This window comes from Micropterus dolomieu, linkage group LG19 (genome assembly GCF_021292245.1).
Source record: "Micropterus dolomieu isolate WLL.071019.BEF.003 ecotype Adirondacks linkage group LG19, ASM2129224v1, whole genome shotgun sequence".
Taxonomy (NCBI): Eukaryota; Metazoa; Chordata; class Actinopteri; order Centrarchiformes; family Centrarchidae; genus Micropterus; species Micropterus dolomieu.
In genome coordinates, this window is record NC_060168.1 from 2859023 (window position 1) to 2877374 (window position 18352).

The 18352-nt window shown below is 42.7% G+C and overlaps 2 protein-coding genes across 17 annotated transcripts in view; one reads left to right on the forward strand and one right to left on the reverse strand.

Annotated features, from left to right (window-relative positions):
- Nucleotides 1–18352, reverse strand: part of setd7 (SET domain containing 7, histone lysine methyltransferase) — a 519573-nt gene that overhangs the window by 100759 nt on the left and 400462 nt on the right. The window lies entirely within an intron of this gene.
- On the forward strand, nt 455–18187 carry mgarpa (mitochondria localized glutamic acid rich protein a). Of its 15 annotated transcripts, none has more exons than XM_046031368.1 (10): nt 456–713; nt 3026–3126; nt 3287–3392; nt 6607–6624; nt 12353–12712; nt 15084–15784; nt 15824–15922; nt 15962–16369; nt 16642–16688; nt 16805–18187. In XM_046031368.1, exons 1-9 carry the CDS (start codon nt 638–640, stop codon nt 16675–16677), a joined length of 1905 nt encoding a protein of 634 aa, XP_045887324.1. In that variant the 5' UTR covers nt 456–637; the 3' UTR covers nt 16678–16688; nt 16805–18187. The 15 variants fall into 15 exon arrangements, with proteins under 15 accessions (XP_045887316.1, XP_045887313.1, XP_045887315.1 ...); XM_046031366.1 differs by having other exon boundaries at nt 15084–15268; nt 15305–15397; nt 15437–16369; XM_046031370.1 differs by having other exon boundaries at nt 459–713; nt 15084–15268; nt 15305–15379; nt 15536–16369.

Genomic DNA, 18352 nt, shown 5'->3' on the forward strand with positions numbered 1-18352 from the left:
ACCTTATAATAATTTTTGCTAAGTATTATATCCACAAATGTTTACTAATGCCAAACCAATATTTACCTTACTCAGGAAAGAAATTAAATCATACGAATGATAAACTCATCCCAAAACAAGAAAGCAATCAAATCTGTGAATTTATGTACTTTACACAATATTTGTAGATTTATAACCCCCACTACTTTTATTTTATTTTAGTCATATTTCTTTCTTTTATGTATTCTTTATATTTTCCTTGCTATGTTTTTATTCCCCTGGCAAGTTCTCTATGCTCTGTACTCATACTGTTTATCTCTATGTTGTATTGAAGCAATAAAGTTTATGAACTGAAAAAAAACCCCACTCCCTTCACTGTGGAATTAATCACTCCTTTCAAACATCATCTTTAGTCTCTGTGGCATTAACCACTTCTCTCAGTCATCTTCCGTCTCTGCCGTGGTGTTAAAGACTCTTCATACATTGGAGCTTGTCGTAGTGGCATCAACCACCCTTCATACACGGGCACCGGACAACATTGCGCAACTGAGGGCAGGTCTGTTCTCCGCCTCCACGCACGTTTCTCTGACTAGATCACACCAGCCATTCTTCCAGCGTTTGCTGAAGCATTTCCACCGCAGCCCCTCGGAGAGCAGCGATGTTTTCCTGCAGAGCGGCCTGGCAAAGGTGTGGGCCTTTGGCTCGGAGAGCCCCCCACAGGTTGCCCCGGGATGGTGAGTTTCATCAGGCTGCCAGGGGCTGAACGTGACGTTCTCTGTTTGTCGTGGGTCGCCTCTTGACTTTAATCGGTGGAATAGTACACGTTGTCCTCATGTGGATTTCTCTGCATTGCTGCATCCCCAAACAGACGGAGGGCAATGGCTGCCCATGGGATGTGAAGGTCAACTTGGCTTTTTGGCTGAAGTTGGGCAGAAAGGGTGTTGTGGTGCATTTTGGTCCCTCGTATTTAAATAGTGTGATTTGGTAGACAGTACAATGCGGTTGCACCTCGTGGTATTCTTTGAGTTCTGGTTGGAGTATTTCATAATGACACCAAACAAACAGTCGTGTATCCTCTGCCACAGTATTAAGCAGAGCAGCAGACTGCCTGCTCAGAGCTGTAATCCTGTCTGCCAGCTTGTTTCCATACTTTATCAATGATGTGTGTTACATGTTTAAACCAGGGTTAGTTTGGCCGAGACATTAACAATAACACTGTCAAGTAACGGACAGTTTGCCGAACATTAAATATTCAAGTACGGACTATACATTTGTATATGACCTTCACTATACTGTTACTTAGGTGGAACATGGTCGCTCCTGTCAGTCACGTGGTGTGCGCGCGTGGCAATGGTCTAATGTAAAGAGTGCAGCGGCACGAGAGGCACACGCCACGAGCCGGCCGGTGGCCGCAGCTTCTTCTTCTTTGCTGATGACGCTACATAAGCATGAACTACAAACTGTCCGCGTTAGCATATGGGAGCTAAAAGGTCACAACCCGTCATGACGTGTGCTGCCATGTTACCTCATCAGTACTGGGCTGTAATGGTTCTGGTACTTGGAGTGAGTGGACGCAAAGAATGTGGCCAGCTCGTCATTCCAGTTAACTATGACCGGTGGCTTTTTAGCTAGTTTAAGATTTACCTCAGAATGGCCAGGTGGAGCAGCCATTACACTTCCCCTGGTACATTTCTAAAAAAATCCGTTTCACCAAGTTATTTATTTGCTTGTCCTCCTTTCAGACTGCTTCATGGTACTGTAGTGTGACGTGCCTTCCTTACATCAGAAAAACATGCTGGAGACCAGGACCCTGATCTCCACTCCAGTGGTCCCACTTAACTACAGCAGGGTATCATGGTCTAATCCGGTGCCTTCTTGACCCCTCCATTGGTCACCAACTTTCACCACCTAACCCCCCTAAGTCATACCTTTTAGACTTGAGCTGATTAGCCAGTGTAAGTAACGGGGTGCAAGAGGCCAGGACACTGGATTAGTTCCTGGGAAAATCAGTTGTAATACCTTCAACACAGGAGAGGACAGTCCTCCAGTGTCCTCAACCTCTACAAGAACAACAATGACTTAGCTATTTTTGGACATTTATTAATTCAGGAGCAGAATCCATTTATTTATACAGTTATAATATTGATCAAAGTATCTGACGGTTGCATATCCTTTTTTGTTTAACAATTCCTTCCCCCATAGTATTTGGTTTATTCACCTATTTCTTACAGACAGTCTAACATGTTTTTCATATAAAGATGAGGCATAGCCAGGCAGGTGGATACACTGCTTTTTAATTCCATAGTACAAATAAGTTCTCTGTACCAGACAGTTGTGAATTGCTTTCAGCTACACGTTTTGTTTGTTGGAAGTGTGATTCTGGTGTCAGAGGGTTTAAGTGAAAGCAGAGTAGTGCTAAGAGGCGTTGTTGTTTGCTTGCCTGCCAGGAAGAAAAGGCTGAGCCAAACTAAAACAAAGGTTTTGCTTAGTCAAATGCAATACATGTTTAAGATATTTAGCATAACTTGCTAAAACCGAACCAGTTTTTTCTTTCCAAGGGGGTGGAAAAGACTGCATCACTGTGCAGGCATCAGACATGCAACCACAGGCATATTTTTGGCAATCTAAATCTATCTCGCTAAATCCAATCAGAGAGGGAGGCCTCATGAGCCAGTAGAGTGCCCTAGGGTGCTTTCTCACCATTCGCTTTCACACTGAGAGAGCGGAAGCATATACGCTTGCGTGCAGCACATTATTCCTTTCCTGTGGGAACTTAACTAATTAGGCACCAGGGTCTGTCCAGGGCCAGCCATTTGGGGACACGTGGAGGCAAAGCAGTTTGTGTGAATGCAAGGTTGATTTAGATGCTTCATCTGCGTTCATGTCAGAAAATCTGTCTTTTTGAACCTTCTCTATTACATGCGGAGGTCAAAGTGAGGAGTATTAGTAGTAATAATAATAAAGTCTCTATTAGGAAAAATCTTCTGCATTATCAAATAATAGAGGTTTGAGAAGGATCTAACGTATGACCTTTGACCCCTTCCAGTTGTGCAGCGGCGGCCCATGTCGTCAGTTCCTGGCGGGTCCGGGGAGAACATAGTCTACACCGTGCTGTGTGGGGGAGCCTTTGCTGGTGCTTTGTCATACGTATGTTGTGTTGTTTCTTGCAGTTCATCATTTCAGCTTCAGCACATTTATTGATACCAACATACATTATGTCCTCAATAAAGGTAATCTGGTAAAATGACACGGTTTGAATGTTTTGTTTGAGGAATTAGAAATAAACAGATTTTTCCTCTCTCCACAGGCATACAGCACTGTGTCCACAGACAGCGCTAGGTTCAATGATCGCATTGCGGAAATCAATGCCAGACCCAAGACTGAGTGGGTACCTAAACCATGGCCACCTAAGGGTAAGTAGTCCTCAGCTGGTAACTGCATTTTTCCTTCAGTTTACTGTAGAGTAGTGGTGATCACAGACCAGATCCCCTCCACTGGCTCACTGATTGTAGTGTGTGAAGTTATTCTCGATAAAACTTCGATCACTTGTTCTTGTTCTGTGGGTACAATCAAGAGAGGGTGTGGATCTGATTGCCAGTTTTATTTTAGATCCACTACCACATTGGAAGGTCCAAAGCTATTCTTTCCCCTCGTTCTTTTTTATCATCAAGTGGCGAAAGTCCTGTAACAAGCCTTTAAAAAAATCTTTATTTTAGCCAGCAGTGACAGTCAGCTGCTTTTGCTGATTCAAAATGAGAAAGTAAAATAAAATCAGCTGTATGTCATTAATGTTAATTTCACAAGTAACGTTCCTAAAATGGAACTTTGTTATTGTCATAAGCCAGTGACTGTACCTGCTCAAAGAACATATGTGAAGGATTGCAAAGGAAAAGCTTGTTTATTTTGTTCAGATCTTTTATAGTGGAAGTTCTAACAGCTTCTTTTTTCTCAGGAAGTTGTTGACAAGCCAAGTTACTGATAAGCCATATGCCACGGAAGTCACATTCACTATGTTAAAGCAAACAGCAGATGCAAGGCTCATTAACAGCACTGGATAAAACATAGCGTTGTTATTGTTATCGCTATCTGCAGCTGCTCACTGTTGTGGGAACTAATCTAATAGTCAATACCGCCCATATGTGAAAGCAGCAGTGTGCTTTGTTCTGCACCATGTGAGGCTTAATGGGTCATCCTGTGGACAGCTCCTGGTGCTGAACTGAGGGCTGACAAAACAGAAGCAGAGAAAAACGTTTAATTTAATTGAATCATATTGTATTTTCTTTTAATAAAAACACAAATGTGTTTAATCAGTATTTAACCACAGTGACAAAAAGGTATTGTCATTGATTTTAAAATCGTTTTTGATTGCAGCCTATATTTGCTCCGCACATTCTCTCTCTCTGTCTGTCTGTCAGTCTGTCGCAAACACGGACAACAGACCCGTCTGTGAATTGAATGGTTGGTATCATAAACACCGCTGCACAAGTCTGTCCAACACAACGCTGTCAATGTCGGAGACCCATCTTATAAACAGTTATTAGCAAGCATGTAAGGAGCCTAGCTGATAAGGAGAGCTATGTTAACTTTGGAAAACAGCTGTCGAAATTAGCACGCTGTATAACTGGCAGTCTACAGGTGCGTTCGAGAACTGGCTGACTTTCCCCGACTTGATAGATGGGGGAATAAAAACAGCGGCGTCAAGTCAGTGACGTTTTGCAGCGCAGGTGTTGTGCCGAATTCTGCATGCTTGCCATGAATTGCATCCACCTCACGGGAGGTAACGCTCTTTTAGAAAAGAGGTGGATGCAAATCTCGGCAGGTAGCCTACAACATCCGTTTTGCTGAATTATGCATTCACTTATTAAGGTCCTTTTCAGACACTTTTCTGTTCACATTGTTTGAACGCGGTTAACGCCACATGTTTTTGCTGAATCTCAAGAAATGGTAGACTACTTTTACTAAGTGTAATAATATATTAACAATTCTTAACGTTCATTAAATATATGCAGATCATTTATCACTTGATGAACCCCACAAAGAATAGTATAGCGTTTAAAAGTACTTAAAAATACTGTATGCTGAGGAGTTGCCATGGAGCTCTAGAGACAGTGATTCGTGGAAGACCCCAGCACAACCCTTATTCCTGTGCCCTAATCATTTCCTATCAGAAGTGTAGTGCGTTTCTTTAGTGCACAGGTAGCCCTCAGTTATTTTCTTTGGCTGCTCTGCCTCACCGTGAGCAAAAAGATTGAGTTCACCCCAAGCAAAGGATTGTGGGACTTTCCCAGATTATCCCCTGCTTATTTAAGCAGCGAGGGAACGTCACTAACCCAACGCACAAATGGAGAGACTCCCAGCTCAGTCTGACAGTCTGTTGGGAGAGTGGACATCTTGTTGTCAGTAGCTTAGACACACACACACACACACACACTCTCTCAGTGCCTGGTGTCCTGCCGGTGTATTGTAAGCGTGCTGGTGAAGGGCTTCAGGACTGTCGGCAGTCAAACCTATTTAAATGTTTTTGAAGCCAACCAGCACAATCCCAGGACTGCTCTCAGACTTTTTGTTTGACTGCTCAGTTAGAGTTTCATAAAATCTTACAGATTTGGATAAATAAGTAGAACTGAACGGATTAGTTAACAGAATAGTCCACTGACAGCAAATTACATTTACTCATTCAGCTGACTCTTTTATTCAAAGCGACTTATAATTGTTAAGTATGTCGCCTCTGAAAAAACTAGGGGTGGTGTTGTCTTATCCACTGCTCCATCGCCGCCCCGATCCAACAGACAAGCTGAGAATATAAGCGCGTTTGACGTGATGCATGCTGGACATAATAATAAATAAAAATGGACTTTCGCCGACGGAGGCTAGGCTCACATGGGCAACTCTCCTCCTTGTTTACCTAGCTTGACCGAACGGAGCTTTTTCCTGTTTTTTAACGGAGTATCCGACTCTGCCCACATAGCGACGAAGTCTTAAACGAGCTTGTGCCTCGCGTCTGCTGATGTGGTCGCACTTTTGAGAGTTTGTTGAAGTCACCCAGACATAGACAAGTTTTATTTTGGCCTATTTATTGTAAATGACAGTAACCAGCAACCTTTCCTGATTCTGTAACAGAGTTGGGAAAATTCTAAAGAAAGAAACCAGACACTTTTTTACTGCTCATCAACTGACTTGTGCCTTCAGACTGACCAAAATGAACAAATTGTAAAACCTGTTAAACGGCAAATGGAACCATACGTTACCTGATTCTTTTGACTGACAGGAAAAGTTCATTTAACATCCCAAAAAAACAAACCCATGGTAAACCCTGCTTTTCTTCACTGCCTATCAACCGATAACCGGTCGAGGCAGATGGTCGCCCACCCTGAGTCTAGGTTCTGCTCATGGTGGAAATTGTTGGGTCTCTGTAAATAATGTTATAAAGAGTACAGTCTAGATGACTCTATATGAAAAGGGCAATGAGATAACTTCTGTTATGAATTGCATCTATATAAATAAATATCATTTAAAAATAAAAATATAAAATGTAAAAATATAAATAAAACTGAACAACTGAGTACTGTTGTTGGCTACTTTGGCTTGTTCCTATGTTGAAACACTGATGTTTCTGTTTGCTTGCAGGCAAGGACGATGCAGAGGGTAAGTCGTGTCAGAGATTTAGCTTTCATTCACTGTCACTGCCTGAGAACGTTCTGAATGCTCACTGACACGTTGGCATGGGCTTGATTGGGCTTTTAATACTTTGACTCTCCCGATTCCAACATTAGTTGCAGTGACAACTCATGATCACACTAATCACTGTATGTCTCTACCACTCATAGTTCCAAGATCGGGCAGCCAACATTGGGAAGGAAATTACCCAAATGATGTACATAGAAATGAAAATGTCTTCACCTAACAGACAGCTGTCCCAACCAACACAGAAATATGCAATATAAAATGAGGGATAATAAAGATGCCAACCTATTGTATATCATAGTGCCATGTCAAGTAAAATTAAAAAGGGAAACTGAATTGGTATTGTCCAATAATGTCACCATAGTTGTATGAGGTGTCCAAGAACAGCAGAGTAAAGCAAAATAAAAATCGACTTGCAAGCAACTATGTGCATGGTCCATGTACCCGACACAATTGTGAATCAAAGGTCACTGACCCTGAGCGATCGGGAAGCCAAGAGCATCACTGACTAATGCTCAAACAGGTGGTTTCACACACGATTGTATGCAGGCTTGGGAAGGCTCACATGGACTAATTAAAAATCAACAAATGCAGCGTGCATGAGTGCAGTTATTGAAATTAAATGGTGTAAGAAGAAATCCGCAACATATGACAACATATATCTTTTCTAAAAGATCGTGATGAAAGTTTTGGGGTGGTTTTTTTTTTTTGCAGTGAAATTGTGGGAATAAGTGAAAACTGCAAAGGTAGATGTTTTGATTTGTTCAACTTGAGAATTATAGTTGAATCATTAAACAGTACCTCCAGGATTTCGCGGACTTAACCCTAACCTTGCATATTGAAACCAGCTTACCTTGATTTTTTCGGTGCTCCTAATTTACCAGAATGCAACAGCCTGTGTCAGTGATTTGTCTCGTCTGACGTCTCCCATGTGTTTCTGCTAATCTGTGTGTCAGTAGACAATTTATGTTGAACCATAATACTGCCCGTTTTGCAAAACAAAAACAACTTTTGTAGGCAAATGTGAGATGTTGGTATCACACATTTTCGCTGCTTGTAAAAGAGGAAGTAACACACTGACGTATGAAAACATGTTGCCGGAAATGGCGATGATTGGTCAAAATTCACACTGGATTCACAAGGATTTGCTATATAGTTTTGATCGCGACAACGCAAAATCCTGGAGGGACTGAATAGAGAGCGCTGGGCAAGGCAAGATTAATCGTATACCACATTTAACAACACGGCAATTCAAAGTGCTTTACATAGAACATAATAGCAGAAAACTACGAGTTAAATAGAAAATAAAAAGGACAGTAAAAGTTACAGAGTAAGATTTTATTCCAAAAGTTCAAATTTGTTTTAATAAAAGATGGCGGCAAACAGAAAAGCCTTGTTCAGTATCAACAGGCTTTTAGCAACATCTATAACAGTACACAAGAAATGATAATAATCGGCAGGTTTTCTTGAAAATTACTAAGCATCTCAATACACTCCAGAGGATCCTGAGTTTTCCTCCACACTGTCAATTTTGTACACATGCCATCTCAATCGAACATTCATGATCTTTCAGCAGGGTGGCTGAAGATATTTCACAAACTTGCTTATAAACAAAGGTAAAGGATTCCCATCCACATCAGTGCAAATTTGAGAGCTCAGCTCCATACACATAGTTCTGATTGGCCTGTTTGACTTTCCTTAGTCAAATAGTGTGGGTCCAACACACTGCATGGTTGATATTTGACTTTGTTAGATCACAGTGGATGTTAATCAGAAGTTTGTCAAAAGACGGGTAAAATAATGAATTCTACTGAAGATGAGCTGCTCAGCACGTTGGATGGAGATGTGCTTGTTCAAAACCTATGCTGGCCATGAAATGCTTAGTCACATTTTCTCTGCTTGGAGATGTGGATAGACTATAAACATGAAAATCTAGTCCCGGATGCTGGAGGCCTCACCTCAGATGTCCTCAGCATATTTTGTATGTGTTCTTTGATAGACGGCCTTGTTAAATCACAAACCATTACGTTACCAGATACTGTGTACGATATAACAAAAAAACCTTGAGAAGCAAGGTTTGTAGCAAAGTTTTCAAAAATCTCTCAACTGACTTGCCTTGAATTTCAAAACTTCCACTGTGAGCCAGGAGCCACGTTGTTAAGAATGCACAGAAATACAGTCATTATACAATTCAAAAACAACAAATTCACAGGATGCTATAAACGATTGTGATCCCTCATAATCTGTTTGTGTAGCTAAATATTGGCTTTAGTTAAATGCCCGTAGTTGAAGTTCATCCTACTCTGTAGTTAGGGAACATCATGTAGCATATTTATTTACTTACTATATTTATTACCTATTCTTCATGGAGCTTGGCTGTACCTTGCCAAATCTGTCCCATGTTCCCCTCGATCCCTCTTTTCTCTCCTCTCACTCTTCATTGTGTCCTTCATACCTCTTGTATTAGCAGATGTAGGCTAGACTTTAAATAAAAACAATGGACCTCATGCAAGAAGTGAGACAAACTGCTCTTTGTAATGTTTTCCAAATGACTTCTTCTCATAGCACACTTGCCCTTGACATCGCCAGCTCATCTAGCTAGCAGCCCATCATATATATATATATAGCTATCCATCATTTGCTAATTTACATTCACATAGACCCTGTGGTTGACTTTAGACTAACTGACATTGTTGTGTAACTTGACCTTTAGCTTTTTTTAAAAGCTTCCAGTCTCTCTAACTCTTTGTGTCTTTACTCTTTTCAGTGTAATGGTAAATCTAAGGTCCTCAGTGGCCGCATGGATATTCGTCCTAGAACTGGACTCTTTGGATCTGAACCGGAAAACAAAACCCCTCTCTCCTCCTTTCCTCCTCTCCTGTACTGCTATGAAAGAAAGAGTCCTACTCTACTCAGCCTAAAACCTTTTGGACGTTTCTGTGAAGGATATTAATTCTTTTTTTCTGCATTTCTTTGCCTCTTGCTGCTAAACGGTAACGTTTAAATCTGTGAAAGGATACATGGACTTGACAGAAGTATCCACAAACCAGTTTGACAGATGTTTCGTTTGTCCATGAACTATATCAATGTTAACACAATCTGGTTTTGAGTGTTTTAAAAAAAATAGCTTTTGTTTGTGAGACATTTGCCAGTTTGGCAATGCTATCAAGCAATGCTATCTATGCTAACACATTAGCATGCACTATTGTGAGTGATAGTAGTTCATTAGCACAAAGGGCCCTGTCAGCTGATGTAGCCGGCTGTGCAGTCAGCACTATCTCGGATGAACACATGTATCTAGTGGTCATTGATATTTATTTCCGTCAGTAAAAGTCCTGTTCATTGTCTGTGTGGAAGGTGTTAGGTGACTGGCAATCGGACGACCATTCTCAGTGAAATCATCTTTAGAAAATAACTGTTTCTTTGATTAAAATAGTTAACCACAACTCTTACGGTGACTTTTGGTAAGAAATATCTAAGAACTGGATGTCAGAATGATGCTGCACACACTGCTAGCTGCAGAAAATAAAGAAACACAATAATACAATCTTTTCTTCTCAATTGCAGCAGTGAAGTGTTGTTGAATTTGCACCAGCAGGCAGGCTATTATCACTCCCAATAGTCACTGCAAAGTGTTGAGCACCTGGGTCAAAGTTGATCCTTCAACTTGGTGTATTTTTGTTTATAGTTGATGTAGAACAAATGGAGGTATCTGTCAGTTATGGATTAAAGACGCACAACCTACCTGGGCTGTCTCGGTGTCTGTCTCAGACTCGCTTACAGAGTTCCTGATTACTGATAGCTTATTGGTTGGATGGTAAGAACAAAGATTCAACTTCACCCCCTCTACCCTGCACCTTAACCTGCATTCCCTACCCCCCCGTCCCCTTGTCATGCTCCACCCTTTTGAGTTTGCATGCAGTTTGTGTAGTAAATGTATCACCTCTGGGTTTTGCAGATGAAATATTCACTGAGGCAAAGGTAGGGTTTGAAATGGGATATCTGGAAGTAGTACTTCTCGGTCAACCTGCTAGGAAAATATGATCAGATTTAGATTAGAGTGATGGTTTGTTTTGGGAACATCCCCCACATTGAGTTCAAGGCATGAGTTGTTGCCCTTTTCAGCTGGCAACAATTACTACTTCATAAAACTCGGAGAGTAAGTTCAAAACACTGTCTGTTACTTTTAGTCTATTTCTGACCAGTGTGCAGGATTTATTTTTCCACACTGGGATTTTTTGAATTGGGTAAGATTATTCATCCTAAAATCAAATGTATTCCCCCCACGTTGTTATAGTTGTTGGAAGTTCCAATAAATGGGACAGCCCTACTACACTTTAATAGGTATTACGAAACATCTTTGTTTCAGATTTTCTCTACATCATTCATCTCACACCTTGGATGGGAAAGAGTAATGTTTGCCTTGTTGATCTACACTGAACAAAATTATAAACGCAACACTTTTGTTTCTGCCCCCATTCATCATGAGCTGAACTCAAAGATCTAAGACTTTCTGTGTGTATTTCTCTCAAATATTGTTCACAAATCTGTCAAAATCTGTGTTAGTGAGAACTGGGAGCCGAGATAATCCAAGTTTTGAGGGAGCGTGCAGTTGGCATGCCAAAACTTGCAACATCTGTGGCATTGTGCTTTGGGATGGAACTGCACATTTTCAAGGGGCATTTTATTGTGGCCAGCCTAAGGAACACCTGTGCAATCCCCATGCTTTCTGATCAGCATCTTGATATGCCACACCTGTGAGGTGGACGGATTATCTCGGCAAAGGAGAAGTGCTCACTAACACAGATTTTGACAGATTTGTGAACAATATGTGAATGTCCACCAGAGTGCCCTTGAATTAAATGTTCATTTCTCTACCGTAAGACGTCTCCAAAGGCATTTCTGAGAATTTGGCAGTGCATCCAACCGGTTTCACAACTGCAGACCACGTGTAACCACACCAGCCCAGGACCTTCCAGCATCCTTACTTTCAAGGTCATCTGAGACCAGCCACCCGGACAGCTGCTGCAACAATCTGTTTGGGGTGGTGATGGCGCATAGATAAGATGCTTGCCTTTGGTGTGGGAGACCCGGGTTCAATTCCCACTGTGACCCATCCACCACGGTGTCCCTGAGCAAGACACTTAACCCCTCGTTGCTCCAGAGGTGTGCGACCTCTGACATGTATAGCAATTGTAAGTCCTGCTAAATGAATAAATGTAACCAAAGAACCAAATATATATAACCAAAGAATTTCTGCACAAACTGTCTGGAACCGTCTCAGGCAAAGATACGGACTGATGGCCTTTTATTGTGGCCGGCCTTTTATTGTGGCCAGCCTAAGGAACACCTGTGCAATACCCATGCTGTCTGATCAGCATCTTGATATGCCACACTTGTGAGGTGGATGGAGAAGCGCTCATTAACACAGATTTTGTTCAGCTCATGATGAATGGGGGCAAAAACAAAAGTGTTGCGTTTTATAATTTTGTTCAGTGTACTTACCTGCAGCTTTTCAAACTGCATGTGTCTGTAGACAACACACTCTGGCTGCACGAGTGGTAAGTAGATCTTAGAGTGGGTGGCTGGGGATAAGTAGCTGCTTACTGTAGTTAACTGAATGTGTTCGCTCTGTGAATCAAACAATGCTCTTGCTAATACACTCCTCCTTCTGGTTCTTGTGATCCAGGTGGAGAGGAGGAGGAGGAGGCAGCACCTGAGGAGGCAGCACCTGAGGAGGCCAGTGTCGAGGCCGAGGTTGGCAAAGTAGAGGCCGCTGCTGATGGTGAGGCAGAGACTGTAGTGGAGGAAGTTGCTGAGGCAGTTGCAGAGGCTGCTGAGGTCCTTGCCGAGGCGGCGCCCGAGGTGGCGGAGGTCGTTGCAGAGGTGGCGGAGGTCGTTGCAGAGGCTGCGCAGGAAGTGGAGGCAGCCGCAGAAGAAGTGGCCCAAGTTGCAGAAGTTGTTGAGGAGGCCGCCAAAGCTGTTGAGGAGGCCGCCCAGGCTGTCGCAGAACCAGCCGCCATCACCGCTGAGGAGCCTGAAAGCAACGGTACGACTTCTTCATCTGAGGAGGAGGCCGCTGCCTCTGAGGCCTGAGGTTCCACACATTCACTACAGGGAGACGCACACTATCAGACACACACATGACTATCTCTAAACCACTTAAATTAAAACCCTCCCTCACAACACTGGTAACAATAAAACCAGCTGTTCCTCCTCAGGTGCCTGGGTTCACCTCTTACTGATCATTCTCCTTTGTCCTCCTGAAAACTGTATATTTTTTTTCTCATAGTATTTATTGGAGTCGGTACTAAAGGTCAGCACTGTGTGCAAATTAAGCGTTCCTTCACATAACGATGAGATGTTTCTGGTGTGCAGCGTAGATCACTGTATGATGTCTATTTTTTCAGATTATTATGTGGCCTACAGATGCCATCTTCTCAGCAGGCTCCTCTTGATTTACAGCTGCACACCACAGCGAGTGAGGTCTTTATGTGACACTCATTTGCAGTTATGGGTAAAATAAATGTGATCACTCTGTTAATACCAACGTCGTTTATGCAGATTGGCCCTGATTTTGCACAGTTAATATTACTAAAAACCTGCTCATTATCCTGTGAGGATACCACAAGTCGTATATCAGGTTCAACCAACCACACACAACTATAGAGACATGGCAAGAGTACAAGCAGTAACACCCCTCAAATGCTGTGATAATCGATATGGTATCTTTGTTCTGAAGCCCCTAATGCTATTCTGAGATTTGACAAAACATTGTATTTCTTTAATATCAAACCTCTGTAATGTTGTACTGCTTTGCTAGGTATAACAGAGCAGATAGAGGCCTGTTTATCCTCAAACTGTCGTACAGTTGTGTATATCCTACAGCCAGTTGAGATGGCTCTGAGATTGTGTACAAACTTTGTAACTGCTGCAGTGTGTTATTTTCCCTAAGTGTAATGTGAAACTGTTGGAGGAATCATTAGGTTGCTGAGTGATTCAAGCCATATGTGATCATAATTTTATTTTGCTTATAACTGGATGAGTACAGCACACGGTTTACAGTAATTGAGCCATACAATAAAGCTTCTATCAAACCGGAAAGGTTTACTGACGTCTTTTAATTTGTCTGAATTGGTCTTTTTACAGTAATTTGTATTGTTGCTTTTTAAGGACATTTCTAACTAGACATTTCAGTTTAACAATTATATTATCAGCACCTTTTTATTTATTTTTTTCCCACAAGTCTTATATACGTAACCGGCTGCTCCCGAGAACGTACTGTACTGTCCTGACTCGAACCGGTGACCTCGGGTACGGGAGGCAGACACGCTGATGAGGAGGCTAATACCCATGGGCACTAGCGTCAGTCTCCAGTGCGTCCTCTAAGGTGTCGGGGAGTGAGGTTTACTCAGTGCACAGCCTCGCTGGCTTCCATCACATATACACAAACCTGCCCTTTCATTTAGTGAGCATTTTATCAGGCATCTCCTTCTCACCACATCGTGCATCCAAATCGGCTTTTTATCAGAAATGCACTGGGACCTCTGCATTCATCAAGACACAACCCTTGCTTTTTGCACGGTGCTATCCTTTTAAGGGGTGTATTTTCATGATATACCTAATATATGTCCTATATGTGTTTTGAATGTGAGGTTTTGAATGACTCATGTCAGATGAATGGTGTTATGCTTCTCATTGTCTCTTTTTGTTTTTTTTTAAATCTTGAACAGAGAACAATGTATTTTGACTCGGCCGATACTAGTTTTATTTCAGATACTTACTTACTATATGGATTAACAACATATTTTTTTAAACTATAAAATGTCCAAACCAGTTCATGCTGGATCTTGACAATGCATCTATAATTTAAAGGATCTTTATCAAAATGTTTTGTTAAAAACAAATTGGTTGAGATCTCATTATCAAATTCTTTTACCTGAAATATTTATCCCCAATCAAGTATTGAATATATTGTCAGATTTACGTATTTCTTGCTAAATAATAAATTTAAAAAGAGTTTAAAGCGGTGTATCCAAACCCTGCCAAAATTAATGCCATTATGAATACATGTGCTTTTATCTGTTAGAAAAATATACAGCTTCCTGTAGAATTTCCAATTATGTGGAAGTACTTCATTGGTGTGTGGCACTGCATCAATGTCTATAGTGACTAACACGGCTTTCCTGTAACAGCTTTGTTTATCTTCACTTTCTTCCACTGCTGGCGGTTGACCTTGCACCTGCATGTTGGCACAATGCACCAGATAGATTTGCTGAAACTAAATTCTCTAACACTACTACGCTCTCACAAATGCCCAACAAGTTACCTTGGCTAACCATCTCAAGTTGTGTAAGCTAAATGTGGAAAATATAACTTGAGCATCAGTGATGTTTGGATGGCTGGATTTTGTGTTGCAGTGCTGCTGGCAACTGCCTCTACTGTAGAAGTACTGAAGACAGCTGAAGCCAAGGAAGAGTTGGCACCCGCCATAGAAGACGCCAAAGAGGAAGAGTCTTCGCCACCAGTAGAAGAAAAGCCTGTTGAAGAAATTGCATCAGTAGAAGAGGCCCCTGCGCCAGTGGAGGTTGCACCAGTAGAAGAGGCCCCCGCACCAGTGGAGGTTGCACCAGTAGAAGAGGCTCCCGCACCAGTGGAGGCAAAGTCTGTTGAAGAAATTGCACCAGTTGAGGAGGCTACTAAGAGGGCAGAAGAGGCCCCCGCACCAGTGGAGTTTGCACCAGTAGAAGAAGAGGCCCCTGCGCCAGTGGAGGTTGCACCAGTAGAAGAAGAGGCCCCTGCGCCAGTGGAGGTTGCACCAGTAGAAGAAGAGGCCCCTGCGCCAGTGGAGGTTGCACCAGTAGAAGAAGAGGCCCCTGCACCAGTGGAGGTTGCACCAGTAGAAGAAGAGGCCCCTGCGCCAGTGGAGGTTGCACCAGTAGAAGAAGAGGCCCCTGCGCCAGTGGAGGTTGCACCAGTAGAAGAAGAGGCCCCCGCGCCAGTGGAGGCTGCATCAGCAGAAGAAGAGGCCCCTGCGCCAGTGGAGGCAAAGTCTGTTGAAGAAATTGCACCAGTTGAGGAGGCTACAAAGCCAGCAGAAGAGGACCCTGCTCCAGTGGAGGTTGCACTGGCAGAAGAAGAGGCCCCCGCGCCAGTGGAGGTTGCACTGGCAGAAGAAGAGGCCCCCGCGCCAGTGGAGGTTGCACTGGCAGAAGAAGAGGCCCCCGCGCCAGTGGAGGTTGCACTGGCAGAAGAAGAGGCCCCCGCGCCAGTGGAGGTTGCACTGGCAGAAGAAGAGGCCCCTGCGCCAGCAGAACAGGCCCCCGCGCCAGTGGAGGTCGCACCAGAAGAAGAGGCTCCCGCGCCAGTGGAGGTCGCACCAGAAGAAGAGGCCCCCGCGCCAGTGGAGGTCGCACCAGAAGAAATTGCACCAGTTGAGGAGGCCCCCGCAGCAGTAGAACCTGATGTTACCACAGCTCTGGCTGAAGAACCAGTCACCACCACAGTTGTGGAAGAAGTTGCTGCACGCCCTACAGCTGAAGTAGCTCCTGCGGAGACCCTGGCAGAAGGTCCCAAGAAAGAGTTCATTGTTGTGGTTCTGGAAGGAACACCTAAAGCGGAAAAACGGCCCAAGGTGCTGGGAGTAGGGCCCATGACTGGTAAAATCATCCCAGGTCCAGATGATGACGATGCCCCTGCTTCTGAGGTACCAGACTTACTGATAAATTGATCTCAGATTGATGAAATATTTCCATGTCTGGACATTGATCAGTAGAGGTGACCAGAGCACATCTGTCATATGTCCCAGCCTTGGTTGTAGAGTTTAACAGTATTTTAAGGACCAGTTGGAGAGACCATCTTTTATTATCAGGATGCCTAAGGATAACTAGATATGTAATGAAATTTTCACCCCTGCTTGTCTTAATCAGTGTGGGCTTCAATAAAACCACTCTAACATTGGTTTCCAACTCTATTCAGGGTAGGCGACGTCTTCTTAGGATGCAAATGCAGTAGTTTCAACTAAGGTACTGAACCTTTTATTATTTTTACTATGGTAGAGTAGGCTGCAGAAACACCCCTACCCTTCATGTTCACATTCTTTATACATCAGGTTGACTTTCGTCTTTGTCTTCCATCACAGTAAACTTCTCCTGAATGACTTTGTCCTGCAAAAGAAGAGGATGTGCCTTTCTCCAACGCTTTCCCTTTCTCCTTTTTACCCCTAAAAACACAACAGACTAATACGTAGTTCCAGTGTAAAGATACACAGAGTATGTATTGTTTAGAACATGCCAGCTTATCCCATCATATTAGCAGTGCCCATATGGCCCATTACTGTGACACTCCCCACTGACTTATATGTCTTGACTCAGAGATCCCTGATGAGCCCGGTCAGTAGCTGAACAGATGTCTGGTTTATCTTTTAGTTGCCTCACTAACAGTTTTGTAACTTTGTAACCTGCTTACTGCTGAGCCATTCAGTCCAACCAATGTTTACTGCCTCAAGAATCACCCCAGTGGAATACATTGAAACTCCTCACCACATCCAGTTAACCCAGTCACTGCCCAGCCACTTGGGGTGTGAGCTTACAGTGTTATATCTTAAAGCAAGGAGTGTTTTGAGTCACCAGCATTCTTTACAGTACCTGACCTCAGGTTTTTTTCTTCTGCTTCTCGGTGTGAAAATAAGCAGCAGGAAACACTTATATTTATCTTTATGAAGACCTGAGCACGCTGGTTCAGCAGCCCATGTAAAGTAGCTACCGTCCTACCTCAGTTTCTCCTGTTCCAGTCTTTAAAATGACCCCTCGTGATTCTATCACAGTGTTACAGTTCCCAAGCCAGCAACACACTTGCTAAGTCACTAACTACAATAAGCTGTACTATGATCACAGTCACCTGTGAAACTAAAGGTATTTACAGTTTTAAATGCTTGTTAAATTGTGAAACAAAGAAAACTGCTCTCATCGGGTTAAAACTCTAAAGCATATTTCACTTCTGGCCACCCAGTTGGTGATGTCACAGCAGGTATTTTTCCCTTCACAGCTGTTAGAAAAGCTTTTCTTGTTTTGTTCTAGCAGTGAGTCCAATGTGGATGTGTAATGTAAAGGCTTGCAGCAAGTATGAACGGTCATGATACTGATGTGCTGGTGTGACATGAAATGTGTGTTTGGAAAGCGAAGCAGTATGTCTGAAGAGAGGTCTGTGAAATGCTTTGACAGCTCTGTAGTCCGCTCTTCCTTGATTCCCTCTTTCAGACTTTCTCACTTTTACTATAGACTTCCTGGCTTTCTCAGCTTGGCACATGGTCATTGAAACAGATCTGAAATCACGGGAGGGAGAATCGGTTTTGGTATGTATTTTAATAATTAGGTTCAGAAAATTACACTCCTTGGTGCTCGCAAGCAGGTTTCTGTAATAGGATGTGAGTGAATGTCTTTGACTTAGCAATGGACATAAACTGTTACTGTTCCACATATTATTGTTTTTCTTGGTTTTGCAAAATAAAAGGGATAAAACAGGATTTTTGTCTGCGGTGTATTTTGTTTTGTTTATTTCCCCAATTTTTCCCAAGAACACTTGACCACTTGACTTAACCCAGGATGACATCATAGTGTGTGTCCTGTAAAGTCACAAAATAATGTGCAAGAAATAAAGTTCTGACTTTATGTGTAAAAAATAAAAAAAG

Bases quoted from the DNA above. Each gene is read 5' to 3' on its own strand.
- mgarpa (XM_046031357.1), top strand. From the start codon at position 638: ATGTTTTCCTGCAGAGCGGCCTGGCAAAGGTGTGGGCCTTTGGCTCGG. The intron at 12,713-15,083 runs GTACGACTTCTT...TTTGTGTTGCAG, and splicing joins TGAGGAGCCTGAAAGCAACG to TGCTGCTGGCAACTGCCTCT. The intron at 16,370-16,641 runs GTACCAGACTTA...AACTCTATTCAG, and splicing joins ACGATGCCCCTGCTTCTGAG to GGTAGGCGACGTCTTCTTAG.